Raw genomic sequence first — 22,763 nt, forward strand, 5'->3', positions numbered from 1 at the left:
CCCTATTAAGCGATGGCCAAAACCATTTGGCCAGTTGTTAGGGCACGTAGTTGGACATTTCTCTTCCTTTTCCAGAGTGTTAATATCTAGAGACCTGAATATAGCATAAATGAGCACTAATGTTTACTTCTGAATTAGTTTTTCTTAACTCGACTGAATGAACAGTAGTACCAAGTAATGAAGGTAGACACCACATCCGTCATTTATGCACACATATGTCAGTAAACTAAAAGCCCTCGGAAATGATTTTCAGATTAAAAGAAGTCCACAGGCTGGTGCCTTTATTTCAGACTACTCACCCCCTCAGGCGCCTGCTGTCCTGAGCCTTAAAATGGGGAGTCAGTTTAATCAGGGTAACCGGTGAGGAGCAGATTTAGGGAGGTCTAACCAGGTTAATTTTTTTTTAAAAAACAAGAAGTTATGCCTTCGGTGCGTCACATACATAGACTAGTAGAAGAGGAGTAGGTGATGACTGTAGAATTAGCTTAATGCTTCCAATTCTGCCCCAAGTCAGTGGGATTTTAGGTAATTCTGGTGCTTTGGAACCATGATTTGCTTAATGGGATCCTAGAAATGTCATGGGTTCTAATCCCAGCTCCTCCACTCGTCTGCTTTGTGACCTTGGACAAGTCACTTCACTTGTGGGACAGGGACTGTGTCCAACCTGATCAACTTGTATCTTCCCCAGTGCTTAGAACAGTGCTTGGCACATAGTAATCGCTTAACAAGTACTATTATTACTGTTATTATCTAGGCTTTGGTTACCTCATCTGTAAAATGGGGATTGAGACTGTGAGTCCCATGTGGGACGGGGACTGGGTCCAACCCAATTTGCTCGTATGCACCCCTGCGCTTAGTTCAGGTCCTCGCGCATAGTAAGCACTTAATAAATACCATAATTATTATGATTATTAAGAACATCAGAAAATAACTGACTTTCCAGGTGCATTCAGCTCCAACGTGACCCAAAACCGGATGGACCTTTAGATCGTCTCCCATCCGTGACTCATTTGTAAGAATCCAGTCATCTCCATAGAGACTTTTTGACCAGTTTCCCCTCTTCCCCTCCCCTCTCTCTGGCTCTCTCTTCCCCTCCACAAATTTGGTCTTTGGTTCAACAGAGTTCAAATGTCTGATTTCCACATGTGTGAAAGTTTGAGGCCCAGTTGGGAATTCATGGTCCATCACCATGGTCCATCTGTTATCTAAAGTCACTCTGAAAGAAACACAGTCACGTTCAAATAAGTTATTTTTCTTGCTAAAACTATCTGTGGTCCCCCAATGATAGATTTTCAGGGGAAATTAAGAACTAATAATGAAAATTATGATATTTGTTAAGTGCTTACTCTGTGCCAATCCCTATACTATTCACTGGGGTAGGTACAATATAACCAGGTCCCACACATGACTCACAGTCTAAGTAGGAGGGAGATACCCATTTTGCAGAAGAGTGAACTGAGACACGGAGAAGTTAAGTGATTTGCCCAAGGTCACACAGCAGGTACCCGGCAGAGACAGGAATAGAACCCAGGTCCTCTGACTCCCAAGCCTCTGACTCTTTCCACGAAGCCACGTGATAACAAAATGTCGGATTCCCAATTTCTTTACTAGCCCACGGCTTAAATGTTTCTGGGTTAAATATGTCGACCCTTAATATTTCCCACTGCCGTACGTCTGCCCTGCTTGAAAATGAAGAAGAATAAAGTGAATATTAGGAAGCCGGGCTTCCTGAAACCTTCTTTTTAGTTGAAATAGCATAAGTGGCCTAGCGGCAAAACATGTTCTGTAAAAGTTGAATAAGCCATTTGCTGAGACAGAAAAGTAGATTTACAGCCACTTTATTGTCCTTTCAGACTTTAGAGGAATATGTACATGACTGGAGCTGAAAAGAATCCTGGGGGCTGGTTCACAGAAGAACATATTAGCCAATTTTCTGATGGGGATTGCTGTTTGTAGGACCTGTCAGCTGTATGATGGGTTTGCCAGAATGAATGCGCTCTCTAATTTCTTCACAGAAATGAAACTTTTTCTTCAGTGCCCGTTTTGAATTTCATAACCCTATACACATTTTTCCCATTGGGGAGAAGAACGGCCCGGCCCAAAACTGTCGGTTTCAATCAGTCGATCAGTGGTATTCAGCACTTACTGTGTGCGGGGCAGTGTACTAAGCATTTGGAGTCAATCATAGCAAGCGCTTACTGTGAGCATAGCACTATACTAAGCATTTTGCTCTGGGCATGTCACCCCCCCCCAAATCTCCAGTGGTTGTCTGTCTACCTTCGTTTCAAGCAAAAACTCCTCACTCTTGGCTTCAAAGCTCTCCGCCACCTGGTTCCCTCCTACCTCACCTCCCTTCTCTCCTCCTCCAACCCAGCCCGCACACTCCGCTCCTCTGCCGCCGCTCATCTCCTCACTGGGCCTCGTTCTCGCCTGTCCCGCCGTCGACCCCTGGCCCATGTCCTACCCCTGGCTTGGAATGCCCTCCCTCCTCACATCCGCCAAATGAGCTCTCTTCTTTTCCTCTGCTCCCTTTCCCCTCCCCATCACCCCTGCTCCCTCCCTCTGCTCTACCCTCTTCCCCGCCCCGCAGCACTTGTGTATATTTGTACATGTTTATTATTCTATTTATAAATGATATGTATATATCTATAATTCTGTTTAATACTGTTGATGCCTCTTTACTTGTTTTGTTGTCCGTCTCCCCCTTCTAGACTGCGAGCCCGTTGTTGGGAAGGGATTGTCTCCATCTGTTGCTGAATTGTACTTTCCAAGCGCTTAGTACGATGCTGTGCACACAGTAAGCGCTCAGTAAATACGACTGAATGAATGAATGAATGGGAGAGTACAAAATAACAGAATTGGTGGACACGTAACCTGCCCACAGTGAGCTTACAGTCTAGAGGGGGAGACAGACATTAGTATTAATAAATTAGGGTTGTGGACATAAGTGCTGTGGGAGGGTGAATTAAAAGGTGCAAGAGCGATGCAGAAAGGAGTGGGAGAATAAAATCCCTGCTCACGAGGAGCTTACAAAGTAGGGGGGAGAGACCGGCATTAAAATAAATTACAGGCAGCTATGTACATTATATACTCTAGGGGTAGGTTGATATCAAAGTGCATGAGGGGTACAGGCACGAGTGTACAGGTGATGCTGAAGAGAGGGTGTTTTAGGGAAATATGAGGGTTTAGTCAGGGAAGGTCTCTTGGAGGAGATATGATTTTAATACAGTTTTGCACATGGGGAGAGTGGCGGTCTGCTGGTCGCCGCTGCAGACTTTACAATAAATCTTCAAAGGCTTCCAGCTGCAAAAAAATGAAGCTCCTGGGGGGACTTAATTTATGTGCATTTTGAGAGAGACCGTCCCATTTGCAGAGGCCCACTAGCACCGTTACTCTTATCTGAGACGAATTGCAGGATGGATTCAATTATCCTGTTGCCACACTGGTTGTTTGTATAATCCAAAATGTCTCTTTATGTAGTTGAAACGTTGCTGCCGGAGCAAGAATTTTCATTGATAATCTAATTTTGCATGCCTTCGTGATGTTCTATTGTGTTGTCATTTAGACTTTAATGTTAAGAGCAAAGGCTCATTCGTTGCTGCTAAAATAATCGTGACTCCTGTGTGAAAAAGCACAGCACTGGCATTAACCGTCCTGGTGGAGATGCTTTAAAAATATCTTTTGTTCAGTAAAAATGCTTCCAGTCTGTTAAATTTTCATCACCCTCTTTCATGCTTAACCACAACATAAGAGTAAAGCTCATAGTTGCAAACTTGAGGAACTAAAAATGTACAATTCTGCTGCATTCAATTAGCACACTGCCCAGTTTTATTTTTTCCCAGCCCTTAGGTTCCTGCCACCTTCGTGGCTAACTCTTACTTTAGTCTGTTAAATTTCATTACAGAATTGATTGATTAAACTTGTAACTGTCGTTGTTTGTATTTTTTTTTTGCCTCCTCAGCTGTGTGGAATTTGACTTGAATGTAAACAATGTTGTAGGAATAAGAAATACATTCCTTCTCAGAACCTATGCATACCGTAAGTTGCTTTAGGTACTTGTCGACCTTTTAATCTTTTGTTAAATGTGTTGAAGTGAGTCCCAATATCGGTACAATTGTTTTAATATATGGTTTGTTGCGCTACTGCGAAGAGTGCAGTCATTTGTATCCCCCCAAATTGTTGCTCTAAATATTGTCAAATATTTAAAATGTTCTATCGAGATTTTGGGTTGGCTGAACAAAGGGAAGGTAAACACTAGAAAGCTTAACGCCACCGTAGAACGATGGAGGTTGGGCCCAAATCGCAATTCTCAAGGTGTCGGACTTGTTAATGGGGAGGAAAATTCTGTACATATTTTGTAGTTACTCTTTTACTTACTAATTTCACTTTCAGTGGAGAATCGAGTTCGTCCCCTAGTACTGGTGGTTAAGAAGTGGGCGAGTCACCATGACATCAACGATGCCAGTCGGGGTACTTTAAACAGCTACAGTCTTGTATTGATGGTTTTGCACTATTTACAAAGTAAGTGGTGTGTGTGCTTCCGTCCGTCCATTCGTTCCTTCTTTTCTTTTCCCCCCGCTGATGAAATGGAAGTGAGCTTAAACTTCATAATAATATCCCCATTACTGATCTTTTCCTGCCATGGAGTCATTTTAAAAGCTCTAGCCAGGGAGATAGATCTCTCCCATAATATCATCCCGAATATGCTTGTGTAAAAATTTGAACCCCCTATAAAACCTTATAAAGGAGTTTCACTTGGTTTTACACTAGAGTTTTGCTCTTTTACCCTCCTCCTATACAGCACTCCTTTTAGCAACCTTAATTTCTCCTAGAAGAAATCTCCACTGTTATATCCTTTTCGGATCCCTTATCTTGAGGCAGGAGAACGCTCAAGGTTTATAAACTGTGCTCAAGCACCGTTCCCATTAGTTCATTTTTTTATTCCCCAGCGTCAGTGAGTCCAGACTGGAAATGTAATTGCAAATGCTTTTAGACCCTTAATATACTCTGGTCCAGGGGTGAAGGGGTCCGTTGGTCACAGTCGGCAGAGACGGAGGCCCGAGGCCTGGGAGTTATAGATTGGCTAATCCTTTCTTGCCCCGAGGAAGGATAAGACCCGGGTAGAGTGCTGGTGAGAGAAAATGTTACCCAGTCGGTGCAGAAATAGTCCTGCCCTCAAAGTTATCATTCTATACTTGTCAGGAATAAGCCTGCCTGGAGAAAGTAACTTTCCGCCTCATTTACTGTGAGGAGGGATTTATGCCCGGGGATAGAAGACAGGACGACCACTAACTGAATACACTATTCTACTTGGGAAAGATATATGTCTATGTGTGTGTGCACGCGCATGCATATATATTTAGTGCATATGTGTATATATACACATGTGCATATGCTTACACGTGCATGTGCATATATGCATTCACATACACATATACACATGTATATATGCACACGTATACATACACACATGTATATATGTGCACATACAGATATGCATGTCTATATATTTGTATATACAAATAGCCATGCACGTGTATGTGTGTATATATACACAAAAAACATATGTAATTATGGGGGGAAAGTCCCTAGCAGCTACCGAGGCTGTCTGTACTGCTCTTCTTCCCTCCGTTGTTAAGTTGCACATTTCCGCTAGAACGAAAGCACGGCTTCTACTCCTACTTGCATCTTTTTGCTCTGGACTGCGGGCGTATCATTCCTATGCTCCTTCTCAATGGGAATTTCAGTGTTTAAATGAGTTGTTTTCTTTTAGGGTCCCTCAGTTTTCCCTTCTTCCCTAATTGAACTACTTGTTTTGTTCTGTTCTGCCTGCAGTAGCAAGCATCCAGAACTGAAGCGACTGGGGCTTGAGTAGACTTTTTTTTGTTTTTACCCAGAGTCCTCAAGAGTGCTTGGATGCCTCTGAAAAGCAGTTTTACCCTTTCCCTCTCTTTTTCTTATCCTCTCAGTAAAACCTTTAGCTCCTAATAGCTTTCTAAATGCCAGTGCTGGTAAGTAAGCAAAATCTCCCCCCGATATCACACGGGACACCATGGGACTTCTATTTGGGTGTTTATTTACTCTCTTTATGTTGAAATAGGAAAACACTTGCATGTGTCCAACATCCTCTGTGTCCCCAGACTCTGAATAGAGAGAAATATTAATAGAGACTTTATGGTGCAGTTAAAGCCGCCTTAGATGTAATTTGTCTTTCGAAAGCTGTAGACCTTGAGGGAATATTGAAGAACTGACTTCTCCCCTTTTTTTTTTAATCAGCGTAGGATAAAACCATGGAATATGTCACATTTACTGAAAAGTTCCACTCTTAGCTATTGGGCTTTGAGTTGTTTTATATGTATATTGTATTACTAATAATGAGATAACTCACCATTCTCATTGTGATCAGGGAATGTCTCAGTTCTGTCATTACATCGTAATCTCACAAACGCTTAGTACAGAGCTCTACGCTCTGTAAGCGCTCAATAAATACGACTGATTCTGAAAAATAAAAGGATTTCCTTCTGCTGCTATATGCAATGTATAGTCTCTGGGAAATCATGAAATCTGTGATCTTGCATTGGAGTACAAGGTACTGCATTTCATAGGGATTTTTCTTAGAAGGTATTAGATCCGTCCGTCGTACAACATAGTGACGATGCCAAGTTAGTTTCAAAGGATTCGATGACATCGGAAGAGAGTGGCTGTCAGATACTTTGGAAAAAATTCACGGTGGCAAAAGTTCCATTAATATTTAGGAAAATAGTGCTGCATTTGGAGGGAAATCTATTTAACAGCCTATTTGGAGATGAGCTGGTTTTTACACCCCTCGCCCTCAGTCCTTTCTTTTAATCTTCTGGCTGCTTATTATTTTTTCTTTCTCCCAGTGCCCCAGTGTTCCTGGAGTTAGTATATTTGAGGATTTTTGTTTGACCTATTTTACCAAAGTAGTAATTTTAAAGAAAGAATAGCATTGGTGTACATAGAATTGTTTATTCTGTAAGTAAGAAATAGCAGTTCATTATTAAATACTCTTTTCATTAATGTTTTCATTAGATGCTCTTGAATTTATGTAAATCATAAACACCCCAGGTTGTATGGCAGCTGGTGAATTTCAGAGTAAACATTTCCCATAGGCCTTCTCTGTCTCACACCTATAGTGTAACTGTCAAAATGATTGCTTTTTTGGAATTTTGTGAATCACAGAAGCTTTACGCTTTTTATTTTCTAGCCCTACCTGAACCCGTCCTTCCATCCCTCCAAAAAAAATACCCAGTAAGTGTTTCTTCTGACTTATCATGGTACATATTTCATCAAATGGATATTAAAACTAGTTTATCTTCAGTTTTATTAGGAATGCAAAAGTAGTATATTGTGTTGGCCTGCCATTAGAATGTATTTGATCATGATTCTGCAGATTGTCAGTGCTGTAGTTGCTTGTCGGTGGGTAACTTGCCATTAAGGCTGTGGTGTCTTTGTCTAAAGATAAACAAGATCTTCATTGATGGGAGTTGAAGATATACACTATAATAGTACTAATAATTGTGTATGTTAATCGCTTACTATGTGCCAAGCACTTTTCTAAGCGCTGGGTAGATACAGGGTAACCGGGTTGGGTCATGTGGGGCTCACAGTCTTACTCCCCATTTTACAGATGAGGGACCTGAGGCACAGAGAAGTGAAGTGACGTGCCCAAGGTCACACAGCAGACAAGTGGCGGAGCCGGGGTTAGAACCTGCCTCTTCTGACTCCCAAGCCTGGGCTCCTTCCACTAAGCCACGCTGCTTCTGTAGACTGTAAGGTCGTTATGGACAGGGAACATGTTGGCTAATTCTGCTGTATTGTGCTTAGTACAGCGCTCTGCATGTAGTAAGTGCTCAATGGATACCATTAATTGATAGAATTTCCTGTTCACTGTGTTAAATTCCCCTTGGCATGTCCCAGAGTTTCCCTCTTCCAGTTTCTAGAGTTCTTCTAGCGTTGTGACATTAGGAATTCTACGTTTCTTTTCCTAATCCTGATTCCCAGTCCGAAGGTGGTAGGGAGCAGAAACGTGAAAAACATAGCTCTCTGGTTACTTTACTCCCTCATCTGATCTCATCGATTTGACGAACAGATTTTGTTGTTGTTGCTTCAGATGGTATTTGTAAAGCACTTACTAAGTATTAGGCACTGTACTAAGTGCTGGGCAGATATAAGCTAATCAAGTTGTACTCTGTCCTGACCTACCTGGGGCTCACGGTCTTCATCCCCATTTTAGAGATGAGATAGTGGAGACACAGAGAAGTTAAGTGACTTGCCCATTGTCACACAGCAGACAGGTGGCACATGCAGGATTAGGACCCAGGTCCTTCTGACTCCCAGGCCAAGCTCGGTCCACTTATCTGTTGTCCCGGAGAGAGGATCCCGAGGGTCTTATTGGCAGCTTTTGAGGAAATCTATTTTCCTTAACTCTCCTTGATTTTTGCTAAGCTCTCCCTTTGGTTTCCTTTTTTGACAATCCACTCTTTGTTGGATTCCGATCTCATCTGAAGTATTGGTTTTGTTTGGGAACAATCTTGTGACCGCTTACAGCTAATGGTCATTGTGAGCTGAATCAAGGACACTACAGCCCTCTATCCGAAGGTCACATTCTATTCCTGAATAGAGTTGATAGCGTATAATTGGATGATAGATACAGAAACATTACTGTTCCCAACTGTGATCTGTAATATCCCAAAGGAAGTTACAGAATTTATACTCCAGTGTGCTATCGCTACCCTGATCATACTTTTACCCTCAGCGGTATTTATTGAATGCCTGTCGTGTGCAGAGCACTGGGAGAGTACAGTACACAGAGTTGGTAGACACGTTCCCTGCCCACAACAAGCTTACAGTCTAGAGGGGTAGACAGACATTACTATAAATAATTTATAGTCTATCATGAATAGGTATGGACTAAAGTGCTGTGGGACAAATTTCAAAGACTAAGGGGATTAGGAAGCATTACCGTGAGATTTTAAGCTCAGGCTCAGAGAACATGTCTGTCAAAACCGGTGTACGGTGCTCTCCCAAGTGCTTTAGTATGTTGCCGTGCCTGCAGTAAGCGTTCAATAAATACGCTAGATTGATTGATGAGAATAAATGGCAAGGAGGGCAAAAGATCCTTGTTTACCACCAGTGGGAAATATATTCCATATGCAATTTTTATTATGGAAGACGTTCTGGATTTTAAAAACCCTCAGGTATTTTGCAAATCAGCCACTAAAAACAACAAGGAAATCTTTTCAGAAGGGAAATGAAATGTGGTGTTAGAAAGAAAAATTAGAATTTGGCTGGGGAAGGGGAAGCAGGAGGGAAACAGCAATCTAAAACTTCATAAAACGACAGTCATTAAGTCTTGGGGCGTCACTAGTAGACAATACCAGGATTCACCTAAGGAGAGCAACTCGATCAAAATACCACTTGAGGCAAATCAGTCAGTAATTGTGTACATGTTAATGCTTACATGTTAAGGCACTGTACTGAAGCACCGGTTGAATCAGGTTGAAAACCATCCCCTGTTCCCCCATGGGGCTCACGGTCTCAATCCCCATTTTACAGATGAGATAACGGAGGACCAGAGAAGAGAAGTGACAGGCTAGGGTCAACACAACATACAGAAGTGGCAGAGCCAGATTTAGAATCCAGGTCCTTCTGACTCCCAGGCCCATGTCCTCTCAGTGAACCATCACCACTTGGCAAACCTTGCGATCCAGATAAAGGGGATTGCTCGTCTGAAAATTAAGCCTGTAGATGGAGCCAGCCAAGGAACACATGCAACAGGTGATTAAAAAAAGCTAAAAGCGATCCAAAGCCAGCAGACTGCATTGAAACTAGGAATTCTGTGGATCCTTGAATCAATCAGTGGTGTTCGGTGAGCAACTGGGAAGTGCAAAGCATTGTTCTAAGCACTTGGGAGAGAAAAACAGCATACCCCGTCTGTCCTCAGGGAATTTACAATCCAGTGAAACTACATGGAGCCATATGGGCGTAAATAGCTCCAGGCAAGAAAATGGTAACAACATTTTCTGATCACCTTTAACACCGGGGATGAGGTTCTGCCAAAAGGTCGTTAATCCACCTACACAGAAGAGGCGAAGTCATCAGCATAGCCTAGAAATAGCCTTTGGTTCTGAGAAACAGTCTGAAAATCCGGGCTGAACACTTTAATAGCGAATTAAGACTTCAGAGAGTTTCTTGTCGGTCATTCTGACAGTGAGTCACCCAGTTTCTTGAAAAGTGAATATTGGAGTCAACCTGAAGTAACTAAGTGCTGAAGACTTTAAGCCAAATGAAGCAGACTCTTTTGTGTTAAATAAAGTAGGTGGTATCCTTATACGATGACTCTCTTATTTTATTTTCTTGCATCATGACTAACAGTGCCCTGCAGTACTTTTGCATTTGTTTGGGATTTTGAACGTTACAGTTTGTGAATCACTGAAAGAACAATGAGTGACAAGGGAGCAAAGCATTCTGCTGGTGGAGAAAATAGCCATAATATGAAAATTTATACCAAGGTAACATCTTCAAACTCTCTACCACCTAGTCCGTTAATTCCCAGTGGCTCAAAATAGTTCCTAAAACCTGATTTTCCCATAATCAGGTTCTTCAGGAACACAACTGCTGGGTTCTTTTAGAAATGACTCTCTGAATTCATCATTGGAAGGAAAGGTATTTTGTCTTTCAGATTTAAAATTGCGGATCCTGAGTTAGTTGCACGGTGGCTTGCCTCTCTCCTCGGTATGGATACAGTTGAGGTCGGAACTTGTTTCCACTTCTAGTCTCTGAATGAAAATAAAGCGCATTCATAGACTGGAGAGGACAGTGTCAGCGAAGCCAAGGTTGGATAGCGAATCAAGGAGAAGGGGGTGATCCACAGTGTCAAAGGCAGTTGAGAGGTTGAGGAGGATCAGGATGGAGTAGAGGCCGATGGATTTAGCAAGAAGGAGATCACTGGAGACCTTTGAGAAGGCGGTTTCTGTGGAGCCAGATTGGAGGGGATCAAGGAGAGAATCGGAAGAGAGGAATTTGAGACAGCGGGTGTAGACGACTCGCTTAAGGAGTTTGAAGAGAAATGGTAGGAAGGAGATGGGGTGATAACTGGAGGGAGCCGAGGGGTCAAGGGAGGGTTTCTTTTAGGGTCAGGGAGACATGGGTATGTTTGAAAGCAGTGGGGAAGAAGCCAATGGAGAAGGAGCAGTTGAAGATGGAGGTTAGTGAGGGAAGAAGGAAGGGGGCAAATGTTTTGATAAGGTGCCAAGGATTGGGGTTGGATGTGCAGGTGGAGGGGGTGGTTTTTCAGAGGAGGCAAGAGATCTCCTCCAGAGACACTATTGGAAAGGATGAAAGAGTTGAAGAAGGGGCAGGAGGAGGGAGGGAGGGGCTGAGCAGGGGCAGGGGCAATTTTAGGGAGCTCACAGCTGATAGGGTCAGTTTTCTTAATGAATTTGGTGGCCAGGTCAGTGGAGGCAAGGGGAGGTGGGGGGGCAGGGCGCCCCAGGTTCCTAGGGGCCTTTTATCTTCAAACTTGTTGATGAGAAGAGTTCTAATTACTCCCCTTATTTCTTTGAGAACAGACACCCATAGCCATTATGCAAAGAATGCATAATTATGTTATATTGACACTGTCATGGCACAACAAGTAATTTATGCAATTCACTTGGCAAAATTACAGTGGGCAGGTCCCAGACTTAGAGAACAGTCGTTTCCCGAAAGCTGCATTTTAAGTCAGATGTTCTAAGTCGGAACCAATTTTCTCATAGGAACAGTGTTAGAAAGGAAAGATTGGTTCCTGAACTGAGATCAGGTACCATATTTTTGCCAAAATGAACCAGAACTGTGTACTAAAATATAGGTACATGAATGCATTTGTAGTGATTGAGAGGGTCTTTCTGTGATAGGGTAGCCAGCATTTAGTTCACTGAAGTCAAAAAGACGTGTTGACGCCTCCCTGGTCAGACAGTCAATCAGTCATCGAGAAAGAGTATGGGCCAAGAAGTCAGAAGGACCTGGGTTCTAGTTCCAGCTCTGCCACCTGTCTGCTGTGTGACCTTGGGGAAGTCTCTTCACTTCTCTGTTCCTCAGTTGCCTCATCTGTAAAATGGGGATTAAGACTGTGAGCCCCATGTGGGACATGGACTGTGTCCCATCTACTCCAGTGCTTGTGCCTGGCACATAGTAAGTGCTTAACTACCGAAGGAAAAAAAAAAGAGGAAACTGAGGCCCAGAGCAGGTAAGTGATATTCCCATGGTCACACTGTAGTCCAGTGAGAGAGCTGAGCCTCTCACCTAGGTTTCCTGACTCCCGGTCCTGTGGTCTTTACTAAAATGTATACCTGTAGGTCCTCCAGCTAGGATAAGCATTCTCAGATCTGGAAGTTACCAGCAGGGTGGGATTTGTGACAAGAATGGAAGGAAACGTTGGGAAGATCAAGATTAGTCTCCCGCACAGCATTCTGGCTTGGGTATGCTTGGAAATTGTGGAAATCCCCCGGAATTAAATGAAGCTCTCCCGTGTAGGGCCTGATCTATCAACCAACAAATGTCTACTCCCCTTTTCCTAAGTGTCTGCCGCTTTCCTCCACACCCCTTTGCCGCACTTGCTTTGCTCTTGCCTTGAGTTCTCTCATTAGATGGCTGCTTTTGCTTTCCCTGCCTCTTCCCCCTCCACTGCTACTGAAATGGGGAAATCTGGAGAAGCGGGTTGTCCCCACTGAAATCACTCATAGGACTTTCTGAGGAAGTTGGGCTTGCCAAATCCTGCAATACTCTTGGCAGTATCTTCTGCTCCCAAGAAGCAGTCTGGCATAATGAATAGAGCACGGGCCTGGGAGTCAAAAGATAATGATTCTGATCCCAGTTCTGCCAGTTGTCTGCAGTGTGACCTTGAGCAAGTCACTTAACTTATGTGCTTCACTTACCTCAGCTGTAGAATGGGGATTGAGACTGTGAGCCCCATGTGGGACATGGATTGTCTCCTACTTGATATTAGTTCGTAATAATAATAATTATGGTATCTGTTAAGCACTTACTAAGTGTTGAGCACTGTTCTCATAGCAACCCCAGCGCTTAGTACAGTGCCTGGCCCATAGTAAGTGCTTAATAAATGCCATAATAATAATTATTATTATTGCAAGTGCTGTTCCTGAGAGCGCCAAAGTAAGGATGATGAGAAAAAAGAAGTCTGCTAATGGTGGAGCGGCCTTTAGTGTTTACCGCAGCTTGGGCAGATTTTGGATATAAATGAAGAGAGCTCTCCCTACTCCAAAGCCCATATGGCCAACTTCTGAAGCCAAAATTGGAGAATAAATCTGTATAGTTCAACTATTCTTGGTATTCTCCCAAGCTGCTATGGAAAACAGTGACCTAGAAATCACCCCCACCCTCCCTCTGTGGCTGAGGTTGAGGGGAGAGGAACAGTTTTCCAAAATGTATCTGTTTTACAGTGTTGCTTTTGTCACCTTCCAGGAAGCTTTTGATTTATTTCCCCAGAATCCTTGTCTAATATATAACACTGCCCATTTTATCCTTTTAATTTTGGCAGAATTCCTTCAGTCCGTCTATGCAGCTGCACCTTGTACACCAAGCTTCGTGCACCATCCCTCCTTACCTCTCAAAGAACGGAGCAACCCTCGGAGACCTCTTACTGGGCTTCCTGAAATATTATGCCACCGAGTTTGAGTAAGTGACTCTTTTCAGTGGCAGCGTACTGACTCTCTTCCCCCGGCAAGATGTAATTCTGTTTTCCTTATCGTTCCTTATGAGGGCAGAGTTGACCTGGCCTGCGGAGTTTGTCACTGCCCGGAAGAGTCTGTAGGGAAGAAAGATTGGCATTGGAACTCCAGCTTTTTCCCCTTTATAATGTTCTTGATTTTAGCAGGTCTTTGGAGTTAGTGGTATTGAATAGCTACAGATAACAGCTGCAGAGTTTTCCTTGGATCTAAACACTCCCCACAACTCCCTCGAGCTATCGCCCCATCTCCCTCTTACCATTCCTCTCCAAACTCCTTGAGCTGGATTTCTCAACTGGCTGCTTCCGCGTCCTCTCCTCCAATTCTCTCCTCGACGCCCTCCAATCTGCCTTCCGCCCCCTTCGCTACACAGAAACTCTGTCCTCTCAGAGATCACCAGTAGCCTCCTTCTTGCCAAATCGAACGGCCTCTACTCCATCCTAAATCCTCCTCAACCTCTCACCTGCCCTTGACACTGTGGAACACCCCCTTCTCCTTCACGGGCGCCTCCTCCGCCTCCCTCCCCCTGTCTGTGGGTGTCCCTCAAGGATCAGTTCTGGCTCCCCTTCTAATTTCCATCTACACCCACTCCCTTGGAGAACTCCTTCGTTCCCGAGGCTTCAGTTACTACCTCTCTGTGGATGATACCCACATCTACATCTCCAGCCCCGATCTCTCTCCCTCTCTGCAGTCTCGCACTTCTTCCTGCCTTCAGGGCATCTCTACTTGGATATCCTCCTGTTACCTCAAACTTAACATGTCCAAAACAGAACTCCTTATCTTCCCCCCCAAACCCTGTCCTCCCCCTGACTTTCCCATCGCTCTAGATGGAAGCCTTCCTGTCTCATAAGGCTGGACCTTGGCATTATCCTTGACTCCTCTCTGTCATTCAACCCCCACATTCAGTCCATCTCTAAATCCTTCACAGCATTGCTAAAATCTGCCCTTTCCAATCCATCCAAATTGCTACCCATTAATACAGTCACTCATTCTATCCTGCCTGGATCACTGCATCAGTCTCCTTGCTGACCGTCCAGCCTCCTGTCTCTCCCCACTCCAGTCCATGCTTCACTCTGCTGCCCGGATCATTTTTCTACAAAAACATTCAGGACATGTTTTCCCCCTCCTCAGAAAACTCCCATGGTTGACCATCCAGCCTCCTGTCTCTCCCCACTCCAGTCCATGCTTCACTCTGCTGCCCGGATCATTTTTCTATAAAAACATTCAGGACATGTTTTCCCCCTCCTCAGAAAACTCCCATGGTTGCCCATCCACCTCTGCATCAGACAAAAACTCCTCGCCATTGGCTCCACTGCACTTAATCACCTCACCCCCTCTTATCTCACCTCACTACTCTCCTACTACAACCCAGCCCACACACTTCGTTCCTCTAATGCCAACTTTCTCACTGTATCTTGATCTCGTCTGTGTCATTCATGCGTTCATTCAGTCATCTGTACTGAGCAGTTACTGTGTGCACGGCCCTCTGCCACTTCCTGCCTCTGACCTGGAACGCCTTCCCTCCTCAAATCCGACAGACACTTCCTCTCCCCCTCTTCAAAGCCTTACCGAAGGCCCATCTCCTCCAAGAGGCCTTCCCAGACTAACCCTCCCCATTTCCTCTTCTCCCACTCTCTTCTGCTGTGCTCCGACTTGCTTCCTTTCGTCTTTCCTCCTCCCAGCCCCACAGCACTTACATACATGCCTGCAATTTATTTGTATTGATGTCTGTCCCTCCTGCCCCCCACCCCCATACTGTTAGCCCATTTTGGATGAGGAGTGTGTCTGTTTATTGTTGTACTCTCCCAAGTGCTTAGTACAGTGTTGTGTACACAGTAAGCAGTAAAGATGATTGAATGATTGAGACGTTGAACGTTATCTAATCTTGGCTTCACTGACACTGTCCTCACCTGGTTCTCCTCTGACAGTCTCTCTCGCTGCTCCTTCTCACGCTCATTCACGGGCTTCTTCTCTGTCTCCTGCCCTCTCAAAGGTCGCTAATGACCTCCTCCTTGCCAAATCCAACGGCTCCTACTCCATCCTAATCCTCCTCGACCTCTGAGCTGCCTCTGACGCTGTCGACCGTTCCTTTCTCCTCGACACGTTATCCAGCCTTGGCTTCACTGACTCCGTCCTCTCCTGGTTCTCCTCTTATCTCTCTGGCCGGTCATTCTCTGTCTCCTTTGTGGGCTCCTCCTCCCCTTCCCATCCACTAACTCTAGGGATTCCTCAAGGGTGAGTGCTTGGTCCCCTTCTTTTCTCCATCTACACTCTCTCCCTTGGTGAACTCATGTGCTCCCACGGCTTCAACTGTCATCTCTTCGCAGATGACACCCAAATCTGTATCTCATCCCCTGTTCTTTCACCCTCCCTCCAGGCTTGCATCTTCTCCTGCCTTCAGGACATCTCTACTTGGATGTCCAAGACAGAGCCCCTTATCTTCCCTCCCAAGCCCTGTCCTCTCCCTGAGTTTCCCATCACTGTGGCCATCCTTCCCGTCTCACAAGCCTGCAACCTTGGTGTCATCCTCGACTCTGCTCTCTCATTCACCCCACACATCCAATCCGTCACCGAAGCCTGCCGGTCTCACCTTCACAACATCGCCAAGATCCGCCCTTTCCCCTCCATCCAGACCGGTACTACGTTAGTACAGTCACTCATCCTATCGTGACTGGATTACTGCATCAGCCTCCTCTCTGACCTCCCGACCTCCCCACTCAGTCTATACTTCACTTTGCTGCCCGGGTTATCTTTTTCCAGAAGCGTTCTGGGCACGTCACCCTCGTCCTTAAAAAAATCTTCAGTGGTTGCCTGTCAACCTCCATATCGAGCAAAAGCTCCTCACAATTGGCTTCAGAGCTCTCCATCACCTGGCCTCCTCCTATCTCACCTCTCTTCTCTCGTAGAAGGGGACCCAGTACTGAGACTTGAAGGACTCCCACAATTAGAGGATGGGAAGGAGAGGAGGATCCCACAAAAGAGAGAAGAGGAAAATCGGGAGAGGACAGTGTCAGGGAAGCCAAGGTTAGAGAATGTTTCCAGGAGAAGAGGATGGTCCACGGTATCCAAGGTAGCCGAGGGGTCAAGGAGGATTAGGATGGAGTAGATCCCGTTGGATTGGACAAGGTCACTCTCTGGTGACCTTATGGGGGCCTTTTCTGAGAAGTGAAGGAAGCAGAAACCAGATTGGAGAATGTCTGATAATTGGAGAAGCGGAATTGGAGGCAGCAGACGTAGGCAGCTTGCTCGAGGAGTTTGGATAGGAATTGTAGGAAGGAGATTGGGTGATAGCTGGAGAGAGATGTAGGGTCAAGGGAAGGTTTTTTTTAAGGGCAGGGGATACACTGGGACGTTTGAAAGCAGTGGCAAGGAGCCAATGGAGAGGGAGTAGTTGAAGATGGTGGTCATAAAGGTAGGGAAGAGGGAGGGGGCCAGTGTTTTGATAAGCAGTGTGACCTAGTGGATCGAGCATGAGCCTGGGAGGCATAAAGGCCTGGGTTCTAATCCCAACTCCGCCACTTGTCTGCTGTGTGACCTTGGGCGGGTCACTTCTCCAAGCCTCAGTTCCTTCACCTGTGAAATGGGGATTAAGACTTTGAGCCCCATGTGGGACAGGGACTGTATCCTACCTAATTAGCCTGTCTCTACCCCAGCGCTGAGTACAGTGCCAGGCACAGAGTTAAAAATACCATTTAAAAAAATAAGGTGCAGAGGGATAGGTGGGTATGAATATGTGAATATGATATGGATTTTTTGCCGTGCTTGCTGGTGGCTACAGAGGTCTCCTTTTTAGAAATAAACTCCATAGCTTCACATTTTAATATTAGATATAATGAATTTCTAATTAAGTATTAAGTTGCCCTAGGACAAGGAATGTGTCTTTTATTTCTATTGTCCCTTCTCAGGCACTTAGTATGTGCTCATACCCAGGCAGCACTTAGATAGATACTAGACTGTGAGTTTCTTGTGGGCAGGGAACGTGACTGTTGTTTTGTACTCTCCCAAGTGCTGAATTCTATATTCTGCATACAATAAGTGCTCAATAAATAACATCATTTGGCTATTAGGAGCCATATGGTCTAGTGGAAAGGGCTCGGGCCCGGCAGAGGTCTTGGGTTCTGATCCCTGGGCAAGTCGCTTAACTTCTCTGACCCTCAGTTACCTCATCTGTAAAATGGGGATTAAGGCTGTGAACTCCATGTCGGACATAGACTCCGTCCAGCCTGATTAACTGGTATCTCCTCCAGCGCTTAGTACGGAGCCTGGCACACGGTAAGCCCTTAACAAATACCGTAAAAAAAACCAAAACAGCACTTAGGAGAAAGCTCTGCACGCTGTAAGGACTCAGTAAATAGCACCGATTGATGGTGGGGCAAGAATTGGGTCTGACCTGACTGACTTATATCTACCCCAGCACTTAGAACGGTGTTTGACATGTAGTAAGCGCTCAACAGATACCATAAGTAGAAGTATTGGAGATGTGTAAACGTTACTGAAGCTGTGCCTTTTCTGTTTCATAAACATTTATGTCCCTTAAGTATCGAAGAAAGTGTGCTTACGTGATCTTTATGTTGAAAAACCCCACGTCCTTACTTGTACAAGCGAAAAGCCAGCAGTTTTTAAAAATTGCTTAATCAACTGTACGCATTAGACCATTAGAGCAGAGATAAGATTTCAGAGCAAGATAAGTTACATCTGCTGTCCCTGGTATCTTTTAGGGAAATGCTCTCCCGGGACCGGGATCTAATTTTACTCTCCTGGTCTTGAGTGACAGCAGCAGGTTTTTCCCTCGGTAGATTCTTGTAGTAGAGGAAGCGCTTGATTTGATAAATGCCTTACTTATAGGCAGGGCATTTGGATAAAGGAATCAGATGCTGAATTAACACTGGACCCAAAATACCATCTCATGTTACAATTCAAGCCTGTGTGGTTGAAAGTGAAAGTATGTAGGCCTCATATTTATGGGTTTTGAATTTGACTAGAACTATAGAAGCCTCTTCAAAGTTTCGAGCGGTAGTATGTAAGGGGTGAGCACATAGGAAGTGCTTAAAATGACCATTATTGGTTTTTTCTAAGGAATATCTGCTACTTGCCCAGGGATTTGAACCCAAGTCTTCTGCCGGGCTCATCCCCTTTCCACTGGGGCTCAGTAAGCACTGTAGGGGACCCCTTTCTCCATCCCTTTTTTCTCAAGGGATTTCACATGGTCACCCTCTTCTGGAGGAACGGCGGAGGGCCAAGCCCCGGTGATTGAGCTGCGTCTACAAAAAAATGATAGCCAGCCTGTGGCCTCTCTCTAACCCATTGTGGAATATGGGTTCCGGTGATAAGACAGGAAATTTGGGATTGGGATGAATTGACATATAGTGCGGGAAGTGGAATTTCTGTGACTCAGGGAAAGGAAAACAGTGATTTAAATATCTGAAAATACTACTTCAGTGCTCCAGCCGTCTTACAGAAAACACAATTGTGAGTTTGGTTTTTTTTTTTTTTGGCTTGTTTTTTTCCTGCACTAACTGCTTTTTTCACCTACTGAATATTCAGTTTGCTTTATTGATTGACACTAGGAGTCAAGTAGCAACTGAAATCTGTAGTCCTCTACTTTCAAAAGCCTTATTAAAATCACATCTCCTCCAAGAGGTCTTCCTCGATTAAGCCGTCTCTCCTCCAACTCCCTTCTGTGTCACCTACACGCTTGGATCTGTACCCTTTAAGCACTTGATATTCACCCCACCCTCAGCCCCATAGCACTTAGGTACATATCTGTAATTTATCTGTTTATATTAATGTCTGACTCCCCTTCTAGACCGCAAGCCCCATGTGGGGAGGGAATGTGTCTACCAACTCTGTTGAATTGTACTCTCCCGAGCACTTATTACAGTGCTCTGCACACAGTAAGGGTGCCGCAAATGCCACTGATTGATCGATTCATCATTTGCACTTGAATTGGTGGGTTTGTTTGGAGGACAAGTAGTGTCAGTTGTGAATGACCGCTGAGGTTTGGTTTCATTTCCCTATCCGGTCTGAAAACCCTTCTGATGAACTGTAAGGTGCGCTCCCGGGCCCCGTAGTGAGAGCGCTAAGGGGTCGTCTCGTAAAATATTCCACTTCCTGCTCCAACCTGTATTTTTGAAGCTGCTGCACTCGCTGCATCTTTACAGCAAGCAAAATCCAGTTTCTCATAGTAATGTCTTCCTTAACGTTTGCTTTCGCCTTCATGGCAGTTTCAATTGAGAGCTGCCTCTTGGCTTTGAATTTTCTGGCATTCTGCTGTCTTTGAAGCAAGTTAAAAGGCCGCTTCATTGATGGAAAGGAGCCCAGTTGGTTACTCCATCAAAACGGTGATCCTCCTCACACCAATCTAGTAAAGAGAGCACGGGCCTGGGCGTCAGAAAACCTGGATCCTGTTCCTGCCTCCACCACTTGCCTGCTGTGTGCCCTTGGACAAGTTATTTAACTTCTCCATGCCTCAGTTCCATCTGAAAAATGGGAATTCAGTCCCTGTTCTCCCTCCTATTTAGTCTGTGAGCCGCACGTAAGAACCTGTTGATCTCGTATCTACCCCAACGCTTAGTACGGTGTCTGACACAGACTTTGCACTTGACAAATACCACAGCTGTTATTGCTCTTCTTTGATAGTGTCTGTTGAGTACCTGCCGTGTGCAGAGCATTGTCCCGAACAGCTGGGAGCCCATAATGGAGAAGGAGTTTACAGTCCCATAGGGGGAGAGGAAGCAGACACAAATCCCCAAATATACGATAGGTAGAATAAGAGAAAAGAATCAAATGATTAAAAAGCACGTCAGCCATTTAAAAAATAGATGTAAGTATTCGTGAATGCCTAGATGAGAGATGAGGATGGCACAGCCTTCTTCTGGGGGATTAATCATAGGCATTTAGAAAGAATGGGCTTTGGCACAGCAGAGCCGGGAGGAAGTTCCAAAAGGCATCAGTCCATTAATCAGTGGTATCTATTGAGCTCTTACCATGTGCAGAGCACTGTACTAAGCGCCGGAGCAAGCGCAATTCAACAGAGTTGGTAAATGTGACCCCTGCCCACAAAGAATTTACAGTCCCGAGAGGGAAAAACACATTCAAATAGCTAAGGGATAGGCGAGATAATAGAGTGTAAGAATATTTACCTGAGTAGCGTGGGGCCTGGCGAATATGTGGGCGGAGGTGTACCCAGACAAGTTCAGTGTCATCGCAGAGGGGAGAGCTTGGAGGAGATATGGCTTTAGGAAGGTTTTGAATCAATCAGTCAGTAGTATTTATTGAGCACTAACTAGTCAGTCGGTCGAGCGTATTGAGTGCTTACCGGGTGCCAAGCGCAGTACTAAGCACTTGGGAGCGTACATTCTGATAGATACATTCCCTGCCCACCACGAGCTTACAGTCTAGATTGTGGGGACGGTTGTGAGGACTTTAACCAGGATAGTGCTGGTAGTGAGGTAGAGGAAGGAACAGAACGGAAATACATGGGAGAACAGGCAGGCTTTAGAGCCAGTTTGACTGGGAAGTAGAAGGCGGAGAGGAATAGAAGAAGAAACCTCGGTGGCAAGCCTGGGGAGCAGGGCGCAGAGAAGCAGCGTTGTCTAGCGGACAGAACGTGGGCCTGGGAATCAGAAGGACCTGGCTTCTGATCCCGGCTCCACCACGGGTCTGCTCTGTGACCTTGAGCAAGTCACTTCACTTCTCTGTGCCTCAGTTTCCTCATGTGTAAAATAAGGATTGAGACTGTGATCCCCACGTGAGGCAGGGACCGTGTCCAGCCCGATTTGCTTGTGTCCACCCCAGCGCTTAGTACTGGGCCTGGCACATAATATTCAATACCACAGAAGTGGTGCCTTGCACATAGTAACAAAGACCACAGTTATGGTGGTGGTGATATAGAAACAGATGGAAGATGAGGCATTCCTCTCTGGGCACATTCTATAGTGTGGATGAGTTAAACAGTTGGCAGTGACCAAGACCCAAGAGAAAATCACAAAGCAAGGGTAATGCAAGGGAGAGGTGACGGATCTCGATTTGAGAGTCGTTCCACAGTGGTGCTGGTAGAACATATGTGGGAGAACCTGTGCTCTTACCTACACGCCGCCCCTCTTTCCTTCCTTGGCAGACTGGTATAAGATATTTTTGAGCAGCTTAGCTCACTGGCCAGAAAGCATAAGAAGGTATAAACCCCTTCAAATCGAAGTTCTGTTGGTAAGAACTGAGATTTGTGGCGTTTTTAATTTGTATATGCAGACTACACACATATAATCTAGATTGTAAGCTGCTTCCCGCACGGATCACGTTTACCAATTGTTATATTGGTACTCTCCCAGGTGCACACGGTAAGCATTCGGTAAATACCATCGACGGATTATATTGGCCTAAATTCCATCCTGTTTCCAGGGATGACTTAGGCAGCTCCCACCTTCTTGCCCATCCCAGGTTTTTGGAAGATGAGTGGCTGGGGGAGTGGGCAGGGTACGAGAACTGTGTGTGCAGGACACACTATCCTCCTGGCTTCCCTTTCCCCCAGGATGCTGTCAGTAAACTCTCCCCGGCCCCCCACACCTTCCTCCCTAACCCCCAATTCCAGGTTGGCTTGAAAAGTCAGCCTTCTTCCAGGATGCTTTGGCTTGAAAATATTTGGCTCCTTTAACAGAAATGTTGTTGGTGTTCTTTTTTTTTTTTTTGTCATCCTCCCCCATCCCCCCGTCCAGCTGGAACAGCCAAATGATTTCAGTTCGTGAAGCCAAAGCCATTCCAAGACCTAACGGGATTGAATGGAGAAACAAGTTCATCTGTGTAGAAGGTAGTTTGACAATCCGGGTGCCTCAGGCGAGGCAGAATCGATGCCGTACTTTGATTTGTAGTTGATGCATTTGCCATTTCAGGTCTTCCCCCCGACCCCGAGCCCCCATGCGGGAGGAGTGTTCCGTGCCTTTAGTCCAACCAGGCCTCTCTCAGGACTCGACCTCCCCCCTCACACCCCACCCAACTCCCCCCCGAGAGGCTATCTGTTTA

The 22,763-nt window shown here is 45.1% G+C and overlaps 1 protein-coding gene across 5 annotated transcripts in view; it reads left to right on the forward strand.

Annotated features, from left to right (window-relative positions):
* Positions 1–22,763, forward strand: part of TENT2 (terminal nucleotidyltransferase 2) — a 64,530-nt gene that overhangs the window by 36,458 nt on the left and 5,309 nt on the right. For all 5 annotated transcript variants that reach the window (XR_003760425.2, XM_029067012.2, XM_039911368.1 and 2 more), the window contains 5 exons: positions 3,962–4,038; positions 4,393–4,521; positions 7,229–7,272; positions 13,562–13,698; positions 22,460–22,551. Coding sequence is in view for 4 of the 5 variants with exons in the window: in XM_029067012.2 (XP_028922845.1) it covers positions 3,962–4,038; positions 4,393–4,521; positions 7,229–7,272; positions 13,562–13,698; positions 22,460–22,551 (479 nt within the window). In the remaining variant the exon portion in view is untranslated. The remainder of the gene's footprint in view (positions 1–3,961; positions 4,039–4,392; positions 4,522–7,228; positions 7,273–13,561; positions 13,699–22,459; positions 22,552–22,763) is intronic.

This window comes from Ornithorhynchus anatinus, chromosome 1 (assembly GCF_004115215.2).
Source record: "Ornithorhynchus anatinus isolate Pmale09 chromosome 1, mOrnAna1.pri.v4, whole genome shotgun sequence".
Classification (NCBI taxonomy): Eukaryota; Metazoa; Chordata; class Mammalia; order Monotremata; family Ornithorhynchidae; genus Ornithorhynchus; species Ornithorhynchus anatinus.